Here is a 27,194-nt window from a genome sequence, read left to right on the forward strand (position 1 = left end):
GATTTAACTCAGCAGGCCAGAGGTCAGGTACTGAGCAAAGCCTTTCAGATTCAGCTTCAACTGCTATACCCCCCTGCTGCATGAATCATGCATTAAGAGCTGGCATATTTAACATGTACTAGGAATCTACTTAAAAGCTATATGACTTAAGCACTGTAATAATTACTAATTACATTGACAAGCTTGAGCTTAGAGGGGGAAAGCTAGAAACAGAATAAAAGTATCTTTGACCAACCTTTTCCCTGCAGTAATACCAGGAAGTTTATTTCTTTATCTTGCTATACAAGCATATGCAACCCTAGTGCAGAGGGGTCTTCAACAACAAGCTTAAATTGAAGATCCAGCTGCACCAAGCACCTCTGAATATGCTATAGAGAAAAAAATACCATGGTCTGCCATAGTGAAACAAATGGACAGTCCCTGCAGTGCTTTCTCCTCTTTCTCGTAGTGTTCTTTCCTATAGTACTACCTCTTGCAGCAGACAGATCTAGAATCACCTGCCCTAAAGGTACTGAGTTCTCCTGAGAGAGCTAAAAGAGCTCTTTCTGAGCTCTGATTTATTCTGTGATGCCAGGAGCAGTCATTACCCTCCAAACTATCCATTGCATGAGAATGACCATATTTCATTCAGAGTTCTTAAGTACACCTACCTGCATTTCTTCTAAAGGAGCATGCATACTTGTTTTAGACTTAAAATAATGGAAAATTCATGCCACCCTGTTGGTAATCTGTTCCATTGGTTTACTGTCTTCCAAGTTTCACTTTTGAACTTGGAAACTGGTATATACAATCCAAATTAGTTTAGCAACTAAGAAGCACTGTGAAGATTTAAATTGGTCTGAAACAGGCTTCATTTGACCTGAGCAAATTTAACATGAATATGCACAAGTCTCACAGAGCTAACATTCTGGCTAAATGTCCATTAGGCCTAAATTTAAGTCCATGGAATCCAAAACCACTAACAACTGCATTGGCTTGCTTTAAACAATGAAGGTATTTTGTCTTAAGTCTTAAATGTTTTGTTTCCTTGTTTTTAAGCTACAGGGTTGTTTTTTTTTTCTTTTAGACTTTTCAAATGGTAAAAATATTCTGAAAGCAAGAACTTTTAAAATGGAAGTCAAGCAAAGCTACCTCAAATACTGGCAAAATGCATTACAAGCTTGATTCTTACTTGTGAAAGCTGATGCCATATATGCCTTCCAAAACCTAGATACGGTAACTGACAAAGCTTGCAGGTGTGGGTTCAGCTTTTAGATGACAGTGCCCAACACAACTAACCTGCTAACATGCTCGAGGTCTCCTCCAGTGTCCTCTGGAACAGACAGAACTGGGTGCTTGGTGTACCCCCAAGTGTCGTTCTCCAGGAGCAACGGCAAATCACCACCAGGTCCCTGTTACCCTCTCAGCACAGGCAAAAATTTTTCTTGGGATTTGCTTGGAGGGCTAGCAGTTTGTTCTGAACAAACTGAGCTGCAGAAGGCAGGCCTCGCACTGAGCTTTGTCTCCTCTGCATGGGGGCAGCAGACAAGGCCCATGCACTGACAGTGCAAACCTACAGCCCAGAGTGCCCACGAAGGCATCATTGTTCTCTTATCCCCCCCCACACACACACTTACACACAAGGCAACACACCGAGGAATCTCATGTCACACATGGCTACTGCAGGAGAGCACCAAGAGAAGCAGGCCCTCAAACTCAGCACTGTGAGGCAGCCGGCCTCACAGCGGTGCCTCAGGGCACCCCGGCCTGCCTCATGGCAGCGCCTCAGCAGCGCCTCAGCCCACCTCAGCCCAACTGCCACCCTGACCCTCAGCCCAACCGCCACAGTGACGTGCGTGCATGAGGCACGGCCACTCCTCTCATTAGTGCCCATTAACAAAGGTCTGAGTCTGCCCACCCCCTGACACCCCTCAGAGGTTCAAAGCGGGAATCTGCAGCCTCGCTGAGGAGTCAGGGAGGATTTCCATCACCAACAGGGCCAGATAGGCTGGTACCAGCATGGACAAACACTTAGGCTGAAATACTAACACAGAACTTGCAGGTGGAACACATCCCATGGGAAACACAGGATCTTAAGCAGGACGCCAAAAGCCCCATACCTCCTGTTGTCTAAAATTAAACAGATCTCAAAAAGCCTTTCAGCATAACTGTGCTTGGTGCACTCCATGGACTGAAGACTGGGGACAAGGGGACAATGAACTCAGAGACTGAAATCTGTCTCTGGCTTTCATGAAACCCTGCTTCTGGATAGTTTCCTGGTTTTTACCAGCAGTAAAATTTCCCTCTTCTTCAGCTTTTGAAATGCATAGATTTATAGATTCATCTGCTGCTTATAAACATGTTAAGAAAAACACTCTGTGGGTCATGTAAGAGTTTGCGATCTGCCAGATACCTGCTCAGAGCAAAATTCACGGGCTAGTCCAGTCCAAACACCACCCAGTTTGTTTTTCCTTCTGTGTTTTTCGTTTGTTTGTTTGTGTGTGCTTGTTTTTGCATGACAAGGTCATCGTTTTGTTAGGATAGTCCTTTCAGTTTACAGCCTCTGAAATGTGCATTAGCTCAAGTGTACTGATGTGCCGCAGGAAAAGGCAGCTCCATGAACTCCAGCTACCGAGGGCAATGAACAATGCTCGCTTGAATCCTGCTGCCTCAGGAAGGAGTGAGGGATCTCCCACCACTTGAACAGAGCTGTTGGACTTTTCTGGGTGCTGATGATGGACACCAGGTGGCTTTATCCTCTGTAGTCACTCCCAAACCCACAGGAAACATGAGTCCAGGTTTTGATTCTCCATCTTCCACTATAACTGCTTTAAGTCTTTTGTTTCCTTAGATGAAATTATTTTAATCTTCTCTATTTTGTTTAAGTTTCTCCCTTTGATTCATTTGTATGCCATCATTGCACTGGCCATGAAAAATACAGTGAACTGTGTTGAGGAAAACAAAACACACAAAACAAAACAGCTGCAGACACAGGAAAGTAAACCAAGCAGGTCTGGACTCCGCAGATCTCTACAATGCTAAGCAGCTCGAGGGATGGTATTACCAGTGTGCATGACGTTGGAAAGACAGGCAGGAAGATGGCCAAAGTGCCTAGGGATATTTAGAGCAAATTTGTAATCTGAGGACTGAGGAACATTAGGAAGTACAGAACCATTTCACCACACGAGACAGTGGATGAGGGAAGGAATGTCAAAAAACAACTACTGCAGGTACATGAGACTCTTGAATTATTTGAGTATGAGTGAAAATTTACTGTGGAAAAGCATGAAGAACACTCCATTTACACCCTGATCGGAAGAACACATTTTTTAATGGGAAGCAGAATCTGTCTTGAAATAATAGGAAGGTTCTCCAAGGGAACGAGGCATGAGGCTGTTATTTAAAGCATATTTTGTTTAAAAAAAAAAAAAAAAGAAAGTTTTGTATTGCCCTAGTTTATATGGCCTGCACACTTTTGAGTAGATTGTACCAAGTAAGACTATGTAGTTCTGGAAGTAATTAGTAAATGAGACCAGAAATGCCTCCACTACAGCGAGTTTCATGAAATGAAAGTGGAAAGTGTGAGATCACAACTGGCCCACCGTTAGAGCCCTCATTAGATCCACAGAATGCCCTATGAAAGTCAGTAGCAAGGTCGCCAGTGATGTTGCATTTATAATGTCCGAAGAGGCAGTGGGAATGGCCAACAGAAAGAAATCAGGAAGATGGTACCCACTGCAAGTGAAATTATTACCAAAATAAGCCTGTTTCTTGTTGTCGTTGTTGTTTTCCAGGAATGTTTTAGCCTAGGCTCTTCAAGCCTTACTGATGCCTGGTAAGAAAAACTTGTAAGGATACTCATGGAAGTAAAACACACGAGTAGGTGAACTGGCACATCACTGCCTGGTCATCTGTGATGGGTCTGGAACTCTTTCAATGGCCTTGGCTACAATAAAACAAGCAGTGACACTCATTTCAGGAATAAAATTCACGAAGTCTTTCTTTACATTTGGATTCCGACCCTACATTTTGGCAAGCTAAGTATAGACATAACTCTGTGACTAATACTAATGTTGCAGTAGTAAAATATTGGGCAAAAAATAGGAAAACCAGACCCATTTACCCATAAGAATGATTTAATTAGTTTCCACTGTTCCAAAGTAGGTATGTTTCACATCATAAAGAATTTTTCTGTCATGAAAATTATTTTTTTAAGGGGAGGGAGAATTTTGTTTGCAGCAAGCTGATTTTTATTGGTAGGCAATTAAAAATTTCTTTGGATTGCTGGTCAAAATTAATTACTCACTAATGTGGAAAAAACAGCTATAGTGTTACTGTGGATTTGAGGTTTTCAATTGGGTGCATCTAATTCCAAGAAGAAAAATAAATAAATAAAACACTAGCAAGACTGTCACAATCACTGTCACACAAAAACCTGCTTGAGTCCAGATGTGGAAGCCCACACCACAGAAATGTTAAGATACTGCAGTATGTATGCTGTGGGGCAATGACAAATGTATCTTACATATGTCTGCTGAGGGGATGTTATTACGTGATCCTTTTAGAATCCCCTGGGCTTGTTTTCCTTTTTCCAAAGCTCCTACAGAAAATGCAAATCTACAATAATCTGACATTTTGGACAGTGTCACAGACACCTCTGTATAAAACTTGGAGCTTAAACTTGCATACCTAACTAACGTTGTCAACTCCGTGCTCTTGCAAGTAATTCCACTGAAAGTAATGAAATTAGTGGTGTGAGTAAACCTTAAAGACCTGGCTCCTTATTTTAGGTTTCCCCCTTCAGTGTAGAGTCAAAGCTTGTTGTTCTGTGATGACCCAGGGGCTTGCAGTGAGGATAGAGGGTTGTCCCAGGTGTCACATATTAAGAATGGCATCTTTAGAAGTTCAGATTTAGCAAGGGAGTCAAACAGAAAATGGTGACATAAATCCTATGTACAGAATTCCTATTGCAGTGACTAGCAGCTTGCATGCAAGAAGATTTCAGCAATGGGTATCATAGCTAGCTTTCCTTTTTCTTCCCAGGTTTTATGAATTTGACCAAAGTCTATGTGGCTTCAGCCTTAATAAAAACCAATAAAATTCTGGGATGATTTAGGTTGGAAGAACCTCTGAGTGACTTGTCTAATCCAAATCATTCCATTTCAATCCAAAATGATTTCATTATCCCTAAGACATTTATTTAAATAAATGGAGTCAGAAGAGATCACAGAGTTTAATTATTGGAAACATTGGTTAGCACTAAGTTTGGAATGAAAATTATTTGCTTTGAAGTCCTTAAATGCACAGTATGACAATACCAGTTGTAAAGGAACATTTTTTCTTTGCTTAAAAAGGACAAGCTGAGCATAAAATTAAGAATGAAAACATGTCATATCCATGTAAGATAATTCTACCTGTTAATGGGAAATTTATTCAATTTAAGTAATTTACTTTTCCACATAGAAATAGGTGCAAAAGAACTTTGGGACAGATTTCTTAGAAGGTAAAAAACTGAAACTTCTGGTCAGACACCAAACCAAGCAACGATTATACTTTTTAAACTGTATTTGTCCCACTATTGATTCCCTAGGAAAGCCAATTTTAACTATCCACCTCTTTGACCTTAGATGGGGATAGATGCCCATCATTTCATTACAGAAAGCAATCAGGCTGGTCAGGCATCGTTTACCCATGCCCCAGGTCACCTTCTTTTCCCTCACATGCATGGAAATAATAAGGTTTGGTAATGGTTTTGCATATACTTTGCCACAGCTGTTATGATGTTGTAAAACTCAGTCGTATCCCTCCTCAACATTCTCCAAAATAAGTCTCTAGTTCTTTTTAAGTTCCCTTGTAAGGCAACTGCTCCTTCTCCTTGTTCACTTCAGTTGAAGAGCCTTTTTCAGGCTCTTCTTTAAATTGCTACATTCCTTCTGAGATAAACACTGGTGTGCAGCAATGCAGTAAGAGAGATCCTACTGGAGTGTCATACCATGATTTAAAGCCAAAGCCAAAGTTTTGGTTCACTGACAGACAGTTCAAAATTGGAAGACAAGTTAAATAAGGAGTCTGGCCTGGCAATCTGGAGGTGGTGGCTGGCACAGAAAAACAGGGAGAAAACAGTACTGTATATGAAGTATTTCTGCAATGACTGTGCTTTACAGTCAGTGAAATGGGCTGGAATCCATCTTGCTTTTGAGATTTAAGGAGTGTAATACAACATTGAATATGACTTTGGAAAAATATCTGGGAAAGAGACTATTCAACTGTTCATCTTGTACATCACCATTTCCTTAAATCATTATATTGTATTTTAAAAAATCAATCAACTCCATCCACATAGGAACCTGCTTTGTGGGTGCTGATGGTATTTCTACTCATAGATTACTGTATTTTGAAAAGAGCTTTGCTCCACTCAAACACCTTAAAGAAGGATTCAGATTTTCCCTAGCACACAGAAGTTTTAAGAGGAGGTTTAGGACACTCCTGGGAGTGGAGATCCTGTTGTAAATCTAGCATATAACAAGTTGTACATCAGATTATTTGCTATAGATACATGTGTTTTTCAGTTTCTCCTCTTGGCAGTCTTTGACTTGCCGCTTTCACTTACTGTCCCCCCAAACCATGGCTGTGTGCTGGAAAACATTCATCTACTACATAAAAAAATAACTGTCAGTTTAGGATAATTTTTTTACATCTTGCATTGAGCAAGGTATTAATGGTACAAGTTGCAGAATAGAAGAGTGTTTATTTTACTGCACTCACCTTTAGAGTAGCAGTCAAAAATTTGAGGAGAAAAATACTGAAGCCTAAATCACTCCAAGCAGGTTTGTTACGCCAGGCATCCTCTGAAATTTAACTAGAAAAATTACATGTAGATATGTAAGCCTCAAATCATCAAAACCAAACCAATGATTCCAAGTATCTTTTTTAATTACACAAAAGCCCCCCCCCCCAAATTCTTCAAACATTAACAGCTGATTCACTTAATACAAAACCAGTGCCTTTAGGCAAAGCAGTAGAGGAATGCACCTTTCATTTTTATTTAAACAGTATTATTGAAAATTAGAATATGTATGGATTTAAGTAATTATTATTCTAAATGGTGTTTTGTCCTATTTTCCAAGGCAATCTCTTCACACCTTTAATATGCCACAGTGCACCTCCAGTCCACATGCATAAAGCTGTCTACATGAGTCCTTTAGAAACAAACTGTAGTTTGTCAGCTGCACTGAGTTACACAACATTGAAATAAGGTATAAACCAGCAGAGGCACTCAGAGTCCTGAAGCCTGTGTGACAAGAGGTGACTCCAAATCAGACTGTCCCTATACTGAAGGGGAGGTGCCTTAAAGGCAGTTCACCCAGAAAACAATGCAGGAGCACTGTATTTCAGCCTGTATCAGGCCTTTCTGTAAATTCCTCCCATACCCCCTCTTGACAAGTGTACCAAGCACCTGTTGTTCCCTTAGCCTGCTGAATCCAGAGAACCTGGTTCTTAGACAACCAGGTACATCAGTAACCCAGACTGTCTTCCCATCTTCTCTCACTCAGTCTTCAGGCTCTACGTAACTTAACTCTTCCATAATATTCAGAACTATGTTTCCTTTACAGCAAATTGATATACAAACAACACATTTTTGATTACCATCATGAACAAGAGAAGGCTACAAAGCGTACATGGCTTGGAGACCTCACTCTAAAATCCAGGAGTCATCTAACCTCAGCAAAGGAACCAGAAATCAGTCATAATCCTTCCTGCTTCCACCTGCTTAAGGAGGATGGGATTTACCTTCACTTTGGAAAACATTTTTTTATGAACAAGCTTTACAGCAGAGGAATGAGGAGCTCCTAAGGAGCACAGTTGTGAGGTTAGTAGCTCTAACATGATCATAAAGTGAGCTGGGGACTAATCCCCTTCTTCAGTTGTTGTGGCTGCTCAGTAACTAAGTGTCAGTCTAGCCTTGTATCAACTAACACTCTCCTCAATACTGAAAATAATGAAAACAATGCTGCCTGCCACTCAGCTTTTCTCCAAGCCATTTACTGTTTAGAATATACAGATTGGTCTCCATTTGTTTCTTCTGGGGATGAAGATGGCTGGCTAGGTTCACAAACCACCCCTGAATCCTGGCTGTCAGCTGCAGTAGCTGGAAAAAAAAAAAAAAAGAAAGAAAGAAAGAAAGAAAGAAAAACATTGAACACAAACAAACAAGGCAACACCCAAATCCCTGTATTTCAATTTGTCTTACACATATATATCACACTTCCAGAGGTAAATTCCCAGTGCACTTTAAAAAATCTAGCTTGTTTTTCAGTGCAGTTAATTCAAAGGTGCTTCACATCAAGAGCCCTCCAAGCTGAGACATGGTACTTCAGACAGCACTACATTGTTTCAGCTGTGCTTCAAGAAATGAAGCAAGAGTGCTTGCTTCAAGATGGCAAACACTGAAGCTTCACTGGAATAGAAGTTTGAGGCAGGCTCTTCTGCACACTTAACTGCAGTGAATCTATGCCACGTCTTTTGAACACTGCTATGAATTTTTAAAGGACTGGACGCAGTGAATAATTCTCTTCACATCCAACTAGGAACTTCTATTGTACAAATTACCTGACAATTTGCTATTTTACAAATTACCTGACTCTTTTCCTCAAGTGGCAACTTGGGTTTTTGTTTCTTTTTCTGTGGTTTATTCTTTTAGAAAGCCAACAACCTGCAACCAGACTGAAATGCCATACTGGCTGTTTCACTGGACATACCTCGTGCTTATTTTGTCAAATCTCCATAACACTAAATACAGCTTGAAATTGTACAACATGGTCCATACCAAATCACCACTGTAAACCTAACTGACCTCAGTCATTCCATTCAGCTGCGGTGAACTATTGACTTAAATCTTTCTGGCAGCAGCTTCTAGCCTTGGAAAATCTTTTTTTAGATAGGACATGCTTTTTTAAAAAATAAAAATAAAAATTGTCATCATCTCATATTCCCTTCAGAGACTGCAGACATTTCTTCTCTCCAGTTATCCCCTGCCAGAATTTTCTAAATCCATTTTCTTGCAACTGTTTGGCCAGAGAAACCACTTCACTTCAATTCAGGTCTCTCTGGAGGAAGGATGTTCTCAAGTCTAATTGCAGATTTGAATCAGTCCCTTTCTTAGGAAAAAACATATGATGTGATCTTAACACATCCCTATGTACTGAGTGTTACAGCTTTTCTCTTTTTTCAAGCATCTTGAAAACCAGAATCAAGGAATTGTTAGTTTCACTGTAGCTTCCCTCTATATCTGTATCTTTTGCCGCAAGGCTATTTTGTATATGACCTCATACAGAAATATCCCCCTCACTGGGTCACAATTGCAAATTCCTACATATCCTGGAGCAAAAATACTATGTAGTGGAATTAATTTGTACCTCATCCCTGGCACTAAGAAAACTAGCTTGTTCTCTGAACAGCACAATCCATGATGCATTGTTTCCTATGGCTTTATGCCTGGGTTGTGATTTCCCTGGTGTGTAGTAAGGGCTGAGGTCATTAGATGGCATTTTGCTCTCTAGGGAAATGCTCTCATGACCTCTCTTCTCTACCCATTTGCCAGTTTTCATGACTGTTTGTCCAGTAAAGCTTCACTCTACTAATACAGGACTGTATTTCCTCTGTTTTCCTTATGTAACACCCATAATTCTCTCCATGTCCCCTATGCTTGTCTGCTACTCCTAGTTCCTTCCATTTTCCACACACCCTGCAGAACAGCTGCAGTATCCCCCAGATTTCTTGTTCCCACTAAGGAACAAAAAACATTAATCCTCACATACACTTTCTGCTTTGCCTGCCAGCCCTCAGCTTCCTCTCTTCCCCTTGAACTCATCCAAAATTACTTTACCTCCAGCAGCCCAGTATCTCCTGCACTCTGCATTAAAGTCCCAATACCTTTATCAGTATCTTAAAACCTCTTCACATTCCTGTGATGTCCATACACCCCCCATACTTCCATAGTCTTCATTTTCCTCTTGTCCACTTCTCCTTATTTTTCCTCGGCTTTCCAGCCAGACATGAAGCAGACTGCTCTGGAGATCCATGCCCACTGCTGGGCTGACTGGCAGGGACTTGGTTGTTGGCCAAGGTTCAAACACATCAGTTACGAATTCAGCACAAGCTGACTGCTAGCCAAACACCACGTCATGGCTGCAGAGATGATTTTGTAGGAGGCATATGCTTCCCTTGCAGATCAATACTGTGTAGGCCCGTGATCACAACAGATACGTTTGGCTGAAAATAACTGATGGGTTGAAGAGTTATGAGGGAACTAATATTAACAAAAATGAGACTTCACAAGCCTTAGTTTGTTGAGAAACCAAGCCAAAGAAACTCTCAACTTTTATTTCGTCCCAGATAACCACCACCACCACCTTTTTAATTCAAATGATACAATTACAGTCCTCGATTTCTAATCCCTCTTATACAAGAGATTTAATTTTTCACTCAGTGATGATTGCAATCTGTGTTCTGAACAGTCAGATTTATTATTTCTTATTTTCATTTCAAGAAGAGAAATAAAGTTACATTTATTTATCTGTATTTTCAAAAAGAATTTAACATGAAACTGGCTATTCACTCATCTCATACTAGTGGTTAATTCTCTGAGCAGCTCTACCCTCTTGTGGTCACAGCTAGCTGTAGCCAAATGAAAAACAGAAATATGCACAACACATGAAAGAGACACAAAAGAGAGGGATACACAAACTTACCTATGCCAGTAATATAAAATCCTGTGAGATTCAATATAAACAATTTGAGATTTTGAAGAGTCAATCTTTCACCTACAGCAATTAAAATGTAGTATTTCCATATAAGCAAGAAATTTCACATTGTTCATGCTAAGTGCTAGTCTGTATTTTTTAACATTTTGCTTAAATTGCAACAGAGCCAAGCATTTTTTTTTAATATGTCCTGCAGACTAACTATTTAGACAAATATTTACATTTAGATCACATCAGAGATCATATTCTGGAATGGCTCTGAGTCCTGCAGCATCCAATGTCTGAGTGAGACTGAGGTGCTTTCTGGCTGGAAAGACCAAGAACGGAAGTCTGCTTTCCCTAAGTCAGCCCTGCCTAGAACTGTACAAGCTGCCAGTCTGTCCTGGGACTTCAGGATCTCAGTCATGGCACCATCACAGGGATCTGGGAAACCCAGAAAACTGAATCTAGAATCAGGGTTTCTTGGGGGGTTCACCTTGGTCGTTAGGTACTGAAACCAGGTTAAAAACAGATCTCCCAAAGCTCATCCTTACCATGTGCTTCCTTGGTTGTTTCAGCCAACACGTTCAGCGAAAGGGGAGGTGGAATGTAATGAACACCTGGCAGAAAACCTGGTGGGATGAACTGAGGCAGAGGAGCATAGTATCCTTGATGGAAATCTCCACCTCCATCTGGAATCTGCAGAAACACATGGAGCAGAGGACCTTAATTTAGAGACTCTCTCCAGGACACATCTATAGTATCAAGCAATTTCTGTTTGAATTTTTACCTCTGACAATTCCAGAAGGTTTTTTTTGTCCATTTTGTGGTCATATGTCGCCATGTCTGTGCATATATTAGCATGTGCAAAGCTTGTGAATAGTGCAACATGCATGAACTGCGAGGTAGCAGCTTCTCAGACCATGTTTCAGCTGCAACTGACCTTTTAAGTCCTCATTATCCATTCTGTCATCTCATCAGAGCAGTGGGTTTAAATCAGGAGCAGTTCACCTTCACCACTGACCTGGTACATTTGCCACTTAATAAGTTTAAGAACCATCATGCAATGGAGAGGCAATGTAGGAAAATGTTTCTTGCCATCACTTCCCGGACAATTATAGATTTTTCTCTGAGCCCAGTGAAGTTAGTGGCTTTACCTTCACTGCAGGGTTGGTGTGCACCACAGCAAGCCCAACAGACCTTGTTTTGTGTGGTTACAGGACCTGTTAGAGCACGCCAAAACTCATTCCATGTACAAGGAGAGTTTTCCACCCTTCAGAAGCCATAGCATCAGAAAAATAGGAGCACATCTCTGTTGGATCTGGCCATGCATCCTGTCTCAGGGTACAGACAAAGCTTGCATAAGACCTTTCTGTCTGTTTCAAAGCAATTAAAAGTTAAGTTCAAAACCACATACGGTGGTGGTCTAGAAAAGAGCTTTCCCAACCTGTGCATATCTGGTCCACTAGGATAATTTATCTGTGCTACTGACTGCTGTTAACCACCTTCTTTCTTAATAACCCCTAAAATGTGTCAGGGATTTATTATGTGAACAGAATACATTTGTTTGTTTTGAAGCAGACCACTTTGCCTTGATATGAACTGCTGAGCTGTACCCAATGCAGACAGAGTAGCACATGGCAGCTGGAAATCTAATAATGTGTCCAACCATGGTACAAAAACTGGACAACACCCATATAAATCAACATGACTGAAAAGAACTACAAGTGCCTACGCACACCATTACAAGTGACAGGCAAATTAGGATCTTGCTCCTTAGCAAGTATCTGTGATTTGAAGGTTGATTTGAATATAGAACAGAACAGATCAGAATGGAACAGAACAGATTAGAATGGAACAGAACAGAACACAATAGAATGGAACAGAATAGTTTCAGTTCAGCTGGAAGGGAACTTCAAAGATCTTTTAGTCCAACTACAGCAGTACTTCTAGAATTAATTAATAATAAAAAAGAAAACCTACTTACTGACACAGAAGCTGCATTCCCTGGCCCATAGTTGCCAGGAATGTGTCGGAAACCTTTCTGAAGTGATATCCCTGGAGGTGATGGCGCTCCCCTACAGCTTGGCTGATTGATGGCGAAGCCCACTGGAAATGGGTGGTAAGGATACACCCCAGAACAGCCAGGATACACTTTTGGAGGGTCTCTCTCCATGTATTCTGAGTTGACCATATATTCTGGAGGAAAAGCAGGGTGAGCTAGGAAACAATGAGAAAAGAACAAATAAAAGTATCACTGTAATTCTAAGGAGTTCAGAGATGTAACTGCAGGACCAAATTCCACTCTTAGCCAGGAAAATCTGATTCCTTGGTTTCATGTTTAGCTCCTCATTAATTTATTTTATGATCTTTTAAGGAACAAAGGAAAAGTGCAACAGATAATACAATGCTGCATAATGATCTGCATACTCTTCCGCCTTGTGCGTTGTGAAGCTAAGCCTTAGTAAAGCACTGTCTGCAGAATCTTCTTTCAGCACATCTGCAACAGCAAGAAAAAACAACTTACCTTAGGACTTTTAACTACAGCAAAACTTAATAATATAGAGAAATAATAGGGTTCTAACTTTAGTGCTGTCACTTCATAAGGTAACAGAGAACATCCTATTTTTAGTGACCTTGATGTACCCAGGCAATTTCAAATGCAGGAATCAATTACTTCTTTTGCTTTTTTACCTTGTGTCTGGGCTCTTATATGGCCCCTCTTAAGTCTTAAAAAACAGAGTGTCTATCTGAATACAAATAGGCTCTTTCTTGTCTACACATCCTCCTGCTGGTAAAACAGTGGAAGAATTTGCTTCTAGAGTATGTCTACTTCTGGAGTACTGCAGTTATATTGTCTGTTCCCAAGCCTTTTTGAAATTGGTCAACAGATGAAAAAAAATAATTAAGGGAAGGACTGATAGGCACTTACATAGCCAGCATTATATGCATCATTTCCTTGGGAAACCAAGCTTAAAAAAAAAAAAAAGAGCAGCTACTGACAGACTAGGTGGGAACAGGAGATGTCTGAAATGCCTCTTTGCTCCGTGCTTCTCAGACCAGCATTTTCTTTGCCTTGTAGACTGCCATCAGAAGCCCAGACTAATGACTACTGCAGTCAGTAGGGATTTCCATAAAATTACTATAGTAAATAGTAATAGTATGAAGTTACTGTAATAAATAGTAATAAACTAGACAAGTTGCATGAAAGACTCTATTAAAAGAAGCAATTTAAGAGGTGACAGACCATACATTTTTTTCACCTGCAAAACCTATCCTCTGCTCTTAAAATCAAAATGTAGTTTTGCACCAAGTGACCTGACCCAAACTTAATCTTCGCTGCAGGAATTAAGGCCAAAAGGTCTCATTCTTTTACAGTGCTACCATAAAACGCTTGCTCCAGGCAACTGCAGCAGTAACTTCCTCATTTACTTGCCATCCCAAGTTTTTTAGCATTTTTGTTGCTGGAGGCTTGTGCCTGTGAATACAGTACTCTGAGAAACATGTACAAACACCTGTGCTGCAGTCCAGCAGTTTGATTTCCCTCCCTAATTTCCCTCCCAGAGAAGAGCCAACTAATGGAGCTTCAACCTTGCACCAAGCAGCAAGAGCTCTGTGAGCTGCGCTGCAAGCCCCGACGAAGGAAAAAGAAACCTGGGGCTGCACATTCAGCATGGGTACCTGCAATGAGGGAGGAAAGGAGAGGCAGGAATGCCTTTTTGAGGAGCTGGAGCCTTACCGTAGTCCCAGAAGGGAGGGCCACCAGGAGGTGGTGGCAGCCCCCTGCGTGCCATGCCTTTGTCACTGCCACCGACGGGCTGGCCGCCCTTCGTCCCCTCGTGGCTGCTCTGCTCAGGGGCGATGGCCGCTCCTGCAGCCACCCTGGGGCCTTCTCCTGGGGGCACAGGGCCCACGGCCGCCCTGCTCGGACAGTCGGGCACCTGCTGCCTCAGGGCCTTCTGGGCGGCCATGATCTTCTGGCGCTCGGTGATGAGGGAGCACTTGTCGCAGGGGCACAGCTTCCAGCGGCACTGCCCGGCGTGGCCCTTCACCGGCACCACGAAGCCGTGGTTACGGCAGCGGGAGCACTTCGGGGTCCGCACCGCCGCCTTCGCCGCCGTGGCCTCCCTGGCCTCCATAACCAGCTCTCTACCACACCAGCACACCTCACCAGCCCAGCACACCACAGCAGAGCCCTCCAGGGCCCTTATATATAGGGCATGGCCACCTCCACCCCAGCATGTAGCAACTGGGACAGGCGGGGCAGGAGAGTCCATTGCAGGGGTGGGGAATGCCCTGCTGTGGGGAGGCTGGGCTAAGGGGCTGCCATGTCCCACATGCCTCCCCTCCCTGGGCCAGGCTCTGCTGTAGCTGCCCGCCTCCCCCTGCAGCCCCCCAGCAGGGCTGGAGGCAGAGCTCAGCCATGGGGGTTGGAAAATGACACAGGGAGGGGGCTGCACCTGCAGGAGCACAGGGACAAGTGGAGCATGCTTTAGTTGATTTCCCTGTGCTGGTGCACATGGGGATGAGGAGTTTTGGACTGGCAGGAGTGTGCATGGGAGAGAAATGCACCATCCCTTACACCCTTAAGTGACGGTTTTCCCTTTTGGCACTTTAATGTCCCCACTCACTTTCATACATCTCATGCATTTGCTTTTAATGTGCACAGGATTTCAGCTCCATTTTGTTTCTAATTTGCAGTATACTTCTCATGATCAGGAGGAGAGTGACTGCTTCAGCAGAAGAAAACACTGTTTCATCTTTCTGTTTTTCAAAATAAGGTACTAAGATGAAGGCATAAAGCACACACCATTTGAAAGATCTGTCTCCTTGTCTCAGAATTCCTTCGTCTCTGGAAACAAAGACTGGCTTACAATTGGAAATAAAGGAATGCTCCAGTTCAAGTATTCGTAATAAAGCACTTGTTATTTGTTACTGTTGGTAGCTACAAAACTGTTGTTTACACAGTAGCCCATTTCTGGGCAAAAACTCTCCACTTTGCAATGTGAGACATGACATGACTGATTTTTTTGCACACATGCAAGAGCTAATTCTGTTTTAAAATCTTGAGATACCAATAATCATTTTTGCATTTAAAAGAATAAAAATAAACCTCAAGCAGATATGAACAAGTTTGTTTAACTCTTAGTTTCAAGAGAACCAGGTAGGGCCTACCTACTGCCCTGAAACAATTCTAATATGCAACAGAGTATGTTTCACAGCAGCCTTGCTGTGCAGGCCCTTCTTGTGGAGCAGATCTTCCTGCAAGACTTCAGTGTCTTCACAACTGTGTGTAAGTCCTGAGCTAGCAGCACCTTTACCACAACAATCTGGTTTGTTCTAGCAGTGAGCATCCAGCCGCTGTGCACTGCAAGCCCCCAAGGCTCCACCTTGATTCAGGCTTCTCACTTTGCAAAAGACCCACTAGGATTTTGCATCTGAGTCTCACAGGCTTCCAGTAGGACTTCAGCTCTCGAGGATATGTTTGCATGAGTGCAATACCAGCATACAAAACCAGACTTGCTCTGGAAGCAATTCAAACCCAAATCCTCAACGCAGACACACAATTCATTCCCTAGACCACCCAACGCAGCAGCAATCCCAGGCTGCAGATTTTGCAGACTGCGAGTCTCTTTCTGTGAAGGGCTTTCAGCCACACCTTTGCAGCCCACGTTCAGGGGTGCTGTGCAGGAGCAGGGCTGAGTCTGCCCAGGCACACAGCAGGTCATGGAGGAGAGACCACTGCAGCACTGTAGACACTGAGTGCTGGATTGCATGCACACCAGCAGCTCCTTTTGCAAATGGGAGACAGCAAAATATGCCTGCAAATGTAGTCATTGGCCTGTCCTCAGTTGCAGACCTTTTTCCTTGGAAGACTTCTAGAGTGCTGTCTGGAAAACCAGCTTCATGTGTATAGGCCTGTGTGCATTTTGGCTAAATGTCTTTGAAAATTTGACCTAAAGATGTTACTATTTGTTCCTAGTTCAGAAAAGTACTTGGTTAATACTACTTCTAAATGCAGTCTTGGTGTTGCTTGCTTGTGCTGGGGCTCTGATGTTTCCTTAATCATCTAGACACTGACTCTGTGTTACATACAGACAGCTAATGTGTTCCTAATCTTCTGCCCCCTATTTTTGCAGAATGTTCAGGATGTGCATATTTAGCTACAGAATCCAGGAGCATAGATGACACATTAAAAATAAACAAAAAAAATCTGTAATTACATTTTATTGTAAATACACAATTCCTGTTCATTTGGATGCTAAAGCAGTGGAGGAGAAAGGTAGGCTACATACATTTTCCACAGCAATTTTCTACTCTCAGTCACATAACACCAATATTCAAGACATTTACTCAAAAACACTTAAATTCATCACTCTTCTGTCTAGAGAAAGGTCTACCAGCCACAGGCCTGGTAAAAGTTTCTCCATTAATAAACCATGTCTTTGAAAGTTGTGGAGATTTTTTTTGAGCAATTTTCACCTCAGCATTCAGGATTTATTATACTTTCCATATACTTTGTTTCAAACAACTAGACATGCTTTTTATAGAAAAGCCAGAATTTTATTTTGCTAGTGAGGTATTTATTGCAGCAGACAGTTCAAAGAATTCTGCTATTCCAATCCTGTTATATGATTATATAGACATTTGAGTTAGCTTATCACACACCATTAGCAGGACTACCACACAGAGAAGACAGAACAATTTCAAAATAAATTTTTGGAATGAGATGAAGAATTGCATAAGGATGCAGCTTCAAGTCTATTACAATTTTCTCCTTTATATGTATTTGAAAGAAAACGAGGCATAATAAAGACTCTGTTTTCTCTATAACTTACTCAGTTTACTCTAGTATTTTATGTAACATATGGTGGGACTGTAACATAAATTGTATACAGAATTCTGTATTAGAATAGCATTTATAAGAACTATTATCTTGCCAAAATGAAAAGAAAGCAGCCCACTGGTTTCATGTTATTGAAATCAATACCAATAATGTCTCTACTTCGTTCCAACTTCTGAATCATATAAAAGTACATGGTTTTGGTATGCAGGTTGCTTTGTAAGTGAAACAGTGGAAAAACAGTGATTCCACTTAGAGAGGGAACAAATCAAAAGACTACCTTTAAACTCAACAGAAGATTTTATTTTTTTTTCTCCTTCTCCAGCTAACATTTTATGCAGTAAATGTTTTCTGGCAAGGAAATTGTTCTGCTCAGATCTGACATTTCACAGAACAATAGCAACATAATCAAGAAATTTCCTTGGTCTGAGATCTCCATTAAAAAAATATTTGCAATCTTGCTTCAAAATAAATGTTTTCTTATGTGTAACAATAAAGAACATCTTTTGAATTTTCAAGACATCACACTTGAGGATAAAACCCTCTCTTCAAAAATTATCTTAGTGGTTTGGAAGTGTCCATTCTGTAAAGCAACCAAGTCAGCTTCAGATGCTCCCTTCCCCACCACATCCAGCACTCTTCTGTTACCTATTCTTAACAAATACCTTGCCTCCACCCACAGATTGGTAGCTGATCTCCTGGCATCATTCACTTTTGGGTTTACAGGGAGAGCACTGTCACCCTTATGGCTTCCTGCACAGGCTGATGAGCTCACAGGTTAATTTCCTGAACCATTACTGGGCATCTGAAGCCAGGTCTGGCCCACAGGGTGGCACACCAGGAGTGGTTATCTCCACTATTCTGCAATCATATATGTCTCTTCTAGCCATCCAAATGTCTAGAAAACCAGGCTTACTTTTACAGGTGAAACTCTGTGTTATGATCAGAGAAAATTGGATGGAGTTTATACATACATTTAAAATCTTAAAAAAGTATTTTTAATATATGACAGGAAACATTAGTTCTTAAATATTAACTATAGAGACTTTATTAGTATGACAAAAGCTTGTTTATTTTAAGAAGATCTTTACTAAAGAGAAAAGCAATAATGATTATACTGAGAATTCTGTGACCTGGTTATTTTATGAGTACCAAAATGGCAGAATGGACCAGGAGAGACATCAAACCTGAGTAGTCTGACTAGTCTGCAGTATAAGGATCACTGTATCATTGAAGTCTGATTGTTTCCTTATATTACCCTAAGAATATTATCCCTTCAGAAGAAATCTTTTGTTTCTTTAGAAGGTCACCTTTGTAACATTAATACAAAAGGAAAACCAAAAGCCCAAAGAATTGTCCACTCTGTTAGTGCTCTGATGGCCGCAGGGATGCCTTAGTTACAACACCATTTTACTTCAGTAAGCTCCCAAATTCAGCGGGTTTTAGCCTGGATACCACTAGGCTTGTCAATCATTCTTCTGCCTGGAGAAATAAACACATTTTTAATCTAGAGTTCTGTTCTCCTTCCCTTCAGCTATTGTTCTTGTCATATTCTCTTAGACATGAATAACAAAATCACATTTGAATTCTCCCAAAGAGCAAAAAAAGAAAAAAAAAAAAGATTTTATGCAGAAACAACCACACTCACCACAGTAAGTGGGTGGCCTGTTCAGAGTCAACTTTGCTTAGCACCTATTTTGTACTGAAATTGTCATATTACCTTTTCAGCAAGCCTAAAGCAGTGCTAATGGATAGATAAGTCAGGAGACAGCTTAAAGACTACCACAGACATTGAATGTGCTTGCTGTGGGCAGGATTCCATTTGTAATTGTCAGCGCTGGTATATATCCTATATCTTCTAGCTACATTTCTCCACCTCACATCTGAATTAGATTTCAGAATATGTGAAGTAGCTTAAACAATGCAAAATAAATAAAAACAGCTGCTTGCCATAATTTCTTCCTCATCAGCCTGGATTCTTCACAGATACTTCAATAAAGCAACTGAAAATCAAATCACCAAATAGGAGTTACTTATTAACATAGCATGAAGACCATCATCAAAATGTTTATCTTATAGAGCGACCAGACAAGAAGAGTGATGATTAACCTCTGGCATGCATGCTAGAATTGTTTTCCAGTATTCATACCAATAGCATACCATCTGCACTTTGGGTATAACTCTGGGGAATGACAGAATCCCAGTCAGATGATAAAGCCTTTGGCTCGCTCCTTAACCCTGTGTGTCACAGGTAAATATGGTTTGTTGTACGGAAGTAAAAACAAACACTAGCAATGATGCATTTGCATTAGCTGATTCCAGCCAGGTACGCTGAAGGACGCTGTTCAGAAGCATTCCTTCTCTTCTATTCTATTTGCATAAAATTCTCCTATAGACAATAACAACAACATCCTTCCAATTTAATTGAACCTCCCAAATTGCATACATATGTAATAATAATTGAAATATATTTTCACCGGAGAGGACTTCTGCAGATATAAACATGAAAACACAAACTGAAGGAATGTCTGCCTGTCTTCAAACTGGGTAAGTAACATTGTCTCCCCTGACAGACTTACTTTCCTGCTATGTTGTGAGAACTTGCATTTTTCTGTCTTTCCAACATGAAATGTGTTGATGAGCTACCTCAGCTGGCTCCTGAAGCTTCAAAGTCAACAAACTGTGGAAAGCAAAAAAGTGAAAATAAGATGGATGCTTTGCAAAGGCACCTCCTTGATGCAGCAATAAAAAATAAAAAAATAAAAAAAAAATAAAAAAGGAGAGATTTATTCACAATGGACAGCAAATCACCTGCAGCAGCAGAGATTATGGACAAAGATGCAAAAATAGCAAACCAGTAGCTGCTGACCACCAGTTCTGACAGATAAAATGACAGGAGGATGCCGGTGTGAAGCCATAGTAAAGTAGTTTTACCATGGAAGCAAGAGAAAAAATAAAAAGGCATATTTTCTTGTCATTTCATCCTTTGTGATCATAAAATCAGACTGTCTTTCATCACGGTAAATAGAAAAATTTGCAAGACAAGTTATTATGAAGCATAAAAGTAACAAAATCAGACCATAAGTTGTTATCAGCATTTTCTTAGCATCTAAAACAAAACTGATTTTAAGCCACAAAAGTTTAGTTTGATCAACTCCAGAAAACAAATAGAAAAAGACAATGAATCACCTCACAGTTTCCCTGAAGCTGTGGGACTCAACTGTCACTAAAGGTTGCCTTTTGCTACAGGGTTGTGCTGTTGGAAAGCTTGACCTGCACAGCAGCGGCTCCTCCGGGCTGTCCCCTATCTATTTTTTTCCTCAGCAGTGTGCTGTTTCTCCGGGTGACTGCTGTGCTCTCAGGCCCAGCTCCTCCAAAGCACCAGGCATTGGGCAGCCATGGCAGCCATCAACACTCTGTGGATCTCAACTACTGCAGGAAGCAATGAAGGGGTGGTTAGATGTCCAGCAGCACACCACACAGCCATCATCCATCTGGAACAAAGATGAAATGTAGCTGCTTGAAACCCTTCAGATTTATGCATCTTCTCTCCTGTAACAGCATATACATGTGAAATAAAGGGAGCCAGCAGTGGTGGGAAGTCTTTGCTACCTGTTGGGTGGTGGCAAGCGATGATCCCTATTAATGATCCTTGGTCAGTTGTTCATGCTGAACAACAGCAGTCCTCAGTCCTTCTACATGTGTATCTTCACCTGTCAAACAACAACTTCAATATGTAATGGAACAAAAGCAGTAACATGACTACATGCAATAAAAGTGAATTAATAAATTCACAATAGATATTCCTGACTAAACCACATATCACAGTTTATTAAAATTGCACATTTATAATATTTCTATTTTGTTTTAACGTTCTTTGCCTCAGAATTTACGCACAACCAAACAAGTAAGATATTTTTTGAGAATATTGTATTCTTAAAGGCTAAGGCATTAATGATTGTTACTATTATTTGCAGCCGGCAGAAATGTTTGTAGAATATTCACTGGAAGACATCCAAAGGTTTCCTTGCTCTTTAACATAAAATCTGCACACAAAATAAACCTACAATTTACATACTGTATTATAAATGATTAACCAGAGAGAAAAGAGTATGTATTATATGCACTAATTAGATACTATATTTATCTCTTAAAAAAGCACAGCTTTTTAAAAGAAGAAGTTAAAAACAATTTAATTAGTTTTCTTCAATAAAGGAATAAAGGAACATCCAAACTCAAGTAAAATATTTGTGTATATTTTTTATTCAGATAAATCCCAGTCACTGTATGTTAAAATTCTTCTCTCAAGAGTTATTTGTGAAGTGTTACAGATTTTTAAATAATTAAAAAACAAATTAAACCATCATTTCCTGCAGGAAATCTTAACTATAGGACTTTCTATCACTGTTAAAAATAGAGGTTATCATGAATATTTGCGTTAAGGTAGTAAATAAATTATGACAGGGTGATTACCCAGGGCCAGTAATTAGGCCCATCCTCCACAAATCATATATTTTAGACTTGATAGGCTACACTATCATGATAGTCAGCTACTCAACAGTCTTGTGATTCAAAATGGTTAGCCAGTGAACAGTACAGACTGCTAGTGATTTGATAACAGGCCTGGGGACAGATGGCTATATTTTAAACAGCTTGACTATCTTTATTATCTCAGTAGGATAAACTTTCCTATTTTTCTAGTAGTCCTTCTTTCCACCTGTCCCAGCACTCAAACATGGAGACTAAAATTGAATATTTGACATGAGATGTCAGGAATGCCTTATACAATGGTAATAATATCTTCATATACCTACTACCTACCAGTGAAACCAAACCTGGTACATTTTAGGATTGTGCTTACCTTTCACACAGTTGTGTTCTCAGCAGCTGAAGCTGTGTTTAACAAATGTATCTCTTCCTTGTTCTACATGGTTTTCAAGTGCTGAACTCCTGATACTGGTTTCTCACACATACATTGCATGCTGTTAAATTTCATTCTATTTCAGTTATTCAGGTTGTCACAGTATCCATTTCTATCCTAAATAAATTTTTAATCCTCTTTTGTATTAGCAATATCTCTCAGTGTTTGTTTTCAGCAAAATTTCATTAGCGTACTCTTCTTGTGACACAGTCATTATTGAAATATTAAACAAGATCTAATAGAGATCATTAAAAAGGATCACTTAAAATCACTTTAAAATCCTTTAAGTTTTACAGTAATATATTCCCTCCAGACAGCAGTTCATCTTCTAGCACAACGAGAATTTTTTCCTGCAATAGCATTTTCTTCACAACTTATCTTACAGAGGTCTAATAGATATCCACAGTTCTTTCTACTGATTACAAACAGTGGTCTTAATCAACAGAAATGTATTCACTCAACATGTTTTACTTTTGCCAAAGTTAGGTTTCATTGTATGTCTTCTAACATAGTTGTTTTTCTTAAAAATACATTCTAGAGCCTTAAATATTGTTGAGGCTGCTCTTACTTTTTCTGGTTATCCTCTTTTCCCCTTTCCAAAAAATAGGCAAGAGGCTTGCTTTTCAGTAGTGATATGCTACCAGTTGGCAGCTTTATTAAAAATCCTTGCTGCTGGACAGGCAATTTCATGTGCCAGTTCTTTCAGAATCCAGGGACGGAGATTATCCCATCCCTCCAATTTCAGAGCTTTAAGCTCTTTGAGTTTTTCAAACTCAGATATGAAAATTTCCATTTCTATATCCTCATTCCATTTACATATTACATTTCTCTTTTCTGGATAGTTTTATCTTTAATTGCAAAGTGCCTGGGAAAGCAATTCTTATTAGGTCTTATTTTCATAATGAAGGTCCTTTGATAAGACACAGTTCTATGTTAATTATTAGACTTTGCCACAATAAATAAAAAAGACAGTTTTGGGGCTGGTAGGGGTTTCTACAGCCAATTCTATGTAAAAATTTTACAGTGAAAGGAGAAGAATAGTTATGCAACCATGCATGTAATAGTGCTATGACAATATTACTGCTATCAGACCATGCACTGTTTAGAATACAAATAAATCACAAAATAGCTGGATTTGGGGACTGCAACTGGCAGAACTCAAAAGAAAACACTGCAATTAAATGATTTCAGGATCTTCAAGTCTTCTATAAGACTATTTAATTCAGGAACCTCCACTTCATGCCTCTGATCTCCACAAGATAGAGTTAGGTTTGGGAATTACGAAACTTCACAGGTTGGAGTTTAGAATTGTGTGTAGCTTCTCCTGGTCTAAAGCTAAGGGGTAGGGTGAGTTCCTTTGGGCTCTTTCAGATATGGTTAGAATTAGACTGAGAGTTTTCCAAGGTAAGGCCTAGGGCAATTAATTAGGACAGTATAATTTTTAGCAATTTGTCCTAACAAACTGATAACTGATAAACATTCTGTTGCTTTTATATTTGTCATAAGATAACTAGCTTCTATCTTGTCCTGCCTGTACTAGTCCTAGATACTTGAAAGGTATGTGTGGACACTAGGCTGCTCCATTGCTTTGGGTTATCAGAGAACCTGGTGTTAATAAATAAATAAATAAATAAATAATACAAGCCTGGGACATCCTATTTTTGTTTTTGTTGTTGTTTTGTTTTCAAATTGTGCCTGTATTTTCTGTATGCAGATAATTGAGTAGCAATAATGGCAGATACAAAATTTATGTACTGTATACCTAATAACATAAGGAAGAATTGCAAGACTCTGTTGCCTGGCAGGAAGTTACTCAAAGTCTCAAAGTAAGATCTAAATAAATTATATATATATATATATATATATATATATATATATATATATATATATATATATATATATGTATATATGTATATGTATATATATATATATTTTTTTTCTGTTTGAACTCTGTGTACATGTATGAAAAACAAATAAATGGGGTCTCCTTTCTACACTCACATCCATTGTGAAAATTTGGTTCATAAGGAAGAAAGCAGTAGAACAAGAAGTGAAGAACAGAGTATGTAGTGGAGAAAGACAGACCAGAAACTGAATGAATGAGGAATAAACAAGAAAGAAAGTGTATACCTGAGAAAAAAATTAAAGAGAGGGAATGAATATAGGAGCAGAAAAAACGAATGGAGGTTAGATTTACAGAATGGAGTGAAAATGAGAGACATTGTGCTCAAGGTTTTAGCCTGATTTTGATCAGTCCTACAATAGGTGGTTGATAAAAAAATAAAATTTAGGCGGGACATTGAAAGAGGAAGGAATTTATATTTTAAATTTCTTTATACTCATAAAAAGGCTTCCAGAAAATAGCACTGTATTTTTAATAAAAGATACAATAGGTCATCCTTATTCACTGGCCTTTGGATCTCATCACATGGATCTCTGTAACAATGCAAACATTCTAGCAATTCATGAAACAACAGACTTTTTGCTCAGAAAGAAATTCCCTCTAAATCACACTACCTGCTGTCAGAACAGAGCAACTGTCAGTGCAATGCTATATTACAGTCCTGGCGCTGTTAACACTTACACATACAATTTAGGCAGTCTTAAACATAGCAGAAGCGGGGATAAGCTTCTTCCAGAGAAGACTGGAAGTTTGAGCTGGTGGATATGCATCTCTTTCAATACAGACTATTGGAATCAAAAACAATTAAAGCTAAAATCTGTCATTATTTATGGTGTATTTAGACTGACATAATGCAGAAGAATCTGCTCTGACTTTTCAGTAGAGTGGAAAAAAAAGGTCTGCGTAATTTAATAAAATTACTCTAAATTGATATCAGTGTAATCAACAGCAAAGAAAAACTCATGAAAGAAACATACCAGTGTGTTTTTCCAGCAGGGCAGAATCTGGATCACAGATGTTCATGTTCAGGCAGATGGCATGCATACGTAATATGTGTACAGGACAGATATTCAGGCATATAGAGTGACCGTCCAAAGCATAATTGGACTTCCCAAAAGACTTAAAAGAAGGGTTTCAGTATATACCCAGAAGTTCTTTCAAAACTTCTGTGCTCCACAAAATCTTTTCAGGACTCAGAGTCACTTGACTGTAAGGACAATGACTATCCTAACCATGGCTTTTTCTGAAAGATAAGTCTCTTTTTATGCAAACATGGAACTGGGGCATAGATTAGCAGGAAATTTTAGACTAAATGCTATAGAGGAAACCACAAGGGCATCTGGCTCCTCTTCAACTCCTGCCCCCAAGCTTCACTCCTCCTCAAGTTCAGCCCCCAGTCACCTGGGGCATGCACAGCTCCTGCTTTTCATGTCACTGCTTCATTGTTGGCATCCCTTTGTTCCCTGCTGTTCTTTGTTTCTGAACGTTGGAAGCCTGGATTAGAAAAAAAAAAAAAAAGTTATTTTCCTTTAAAGAAAACAGCACTGTACCAGCAGAAAGCCTTGCCTGCTGTCCCCATTTCCCGCATGCTGTTCCTTCTCTGCCCTGAAGCACGGCAGCCATTTTGCTGCGCAGAAGCCCAGGTGATTAGGGAGCGCTCCCCTAGTCCCCATTGCCCTCAGCTGAGCCTCTCTGGTATCTGGGGGCTGGTGTGTACCTTGGGACAGAGTGAGGGGGATTTTCATGGCCACTCTTGGCAATTGTGTGCAATTTGGGGTTACGCAGGGATCCATGAATCCCTGCCTGCCCAGGGGCCTCCCCATCCTGTCCATGTACCACAGCGGAGGGGCTGAGGCGGGAAAGAGAACATGGCCGCCTGAGGGGGAACACAGAGCCTGCTGCTGCAGCTTGGGCGAAAAAGTTGTGACAGCATCTCTGAAGTAAAAAATGCCCAGGAATAGAAAAAGAAAGAGGATAAAGGACACTAAAATATAGGGTAGTTAAAGGGGGCATTGTGTAATGGGGTGCTGTTAGTCATCCTCCTGTCTTGAGGTCTTCTGTCTCAGCCCAGTGCAGCTGGGTCAAGATAATAGTTCAGAGGGCCAAGCCCACACATCGAATAGCAGCTGCCATTGCTGGGGGTGCACTGAGGGAACATGAGCCCATCCTTCAGAGGAATACTGCCCTAGGGGATGCACAACATGGCCATCCCTGAGGTGGGAAGAGAAGTACTCACATCCGCCATGGCAGCAGCACACAGGAGGCGCAGGCACGGCACTGGGAGGAGCCAAGGCATCAGAGGAAGAAGCTGCTGAGGAAAAGGTTAGTTTTATTTAACTAAGCAGGGTTGCTCTATGTCTCTTCTGGCACAGCAAGGGTCCCAGGTGCAGTTGAGAACTTGGTACTGCCATGGCACCTGCTATTCTTCTGGTATGCAGGTTGTGGTGGCAGCTGGTGGCTCCTGTGGCTCCTTGTGACTGAAATTCAGAGGCAAAAATGAGGGTGAGAGTGGTGGCAGGCACATGCCAACACCCTGTGGACCAAAACTCAGGAGTTATATTTTTGCCCAGGGCCATCTTACCAGGTTTTGTGCCCTGGCTGGGGTCCTCCCTGGTCTGAGATGCTGTGCTGCCACTTGCTCACTCTCATATAACATGACAAAATTTTATTAGTCATGGGTGATTCTAAATAAAGAATTCATGAAAAGTGTTTTTTTTTTTTTTTTTTTTTTTCCTGTATTTTTCAACAGAGTACTGTTTCTAGAAATTCAAATTAAACTAGACAGTTCTGTCAAGAAAATGTAAC

The 27,194-nt window shown here is 40.4% G+C and overlaps 1 protein-coding gene across 1 annotated transcript; it reads right to left on the reverse strand.

Moving 5' to 3' along the window:
* Positions 1 to 6,938: 6,938 nt before the first annotated feature.
* DMRTB1 (DMRT like family B with proline rich C-terminal 1) lies at positions 6,939 to 14,887 on the reverse strand. Its single transcript, XM_068690807.1, has 4 exons — positions 14,461 to 14,887; positions 12,709 to 12,941; positions 11,276 to 11,420; positions 6,939 to 8,128 (listed from the first exon to the last, which is right to left on the reverse strand). The coding sequence occupies exons 1-4, from the start codon at positions 14,858 to 14,860 to the stop codon at positions 8,022 to 8,024; spliced, it is 885 nt and encodes a 294-aa protein (XP_068546908.1). The 5' UTR covers positions 14,861 to 14,887; the 3' UTR covers positions 6,939 to 8,021.
* Between the last annotated feature and the right edge of the window lie 12,307 nt (positions 14,888 to 27,194).

The sequence above is a fragment of the Anas acuta genome, chromosome 8 (genome assembly GCF_963932015.1).
Source record: "Anas acuta chromosome 8, bAnaAcu1.1, whole genome shotgun sequence".
NCBI lineage: Eukaryota > Metazoa > Chordata > Aves > Anseriformes > Anatidae > Anas > Anas acuta.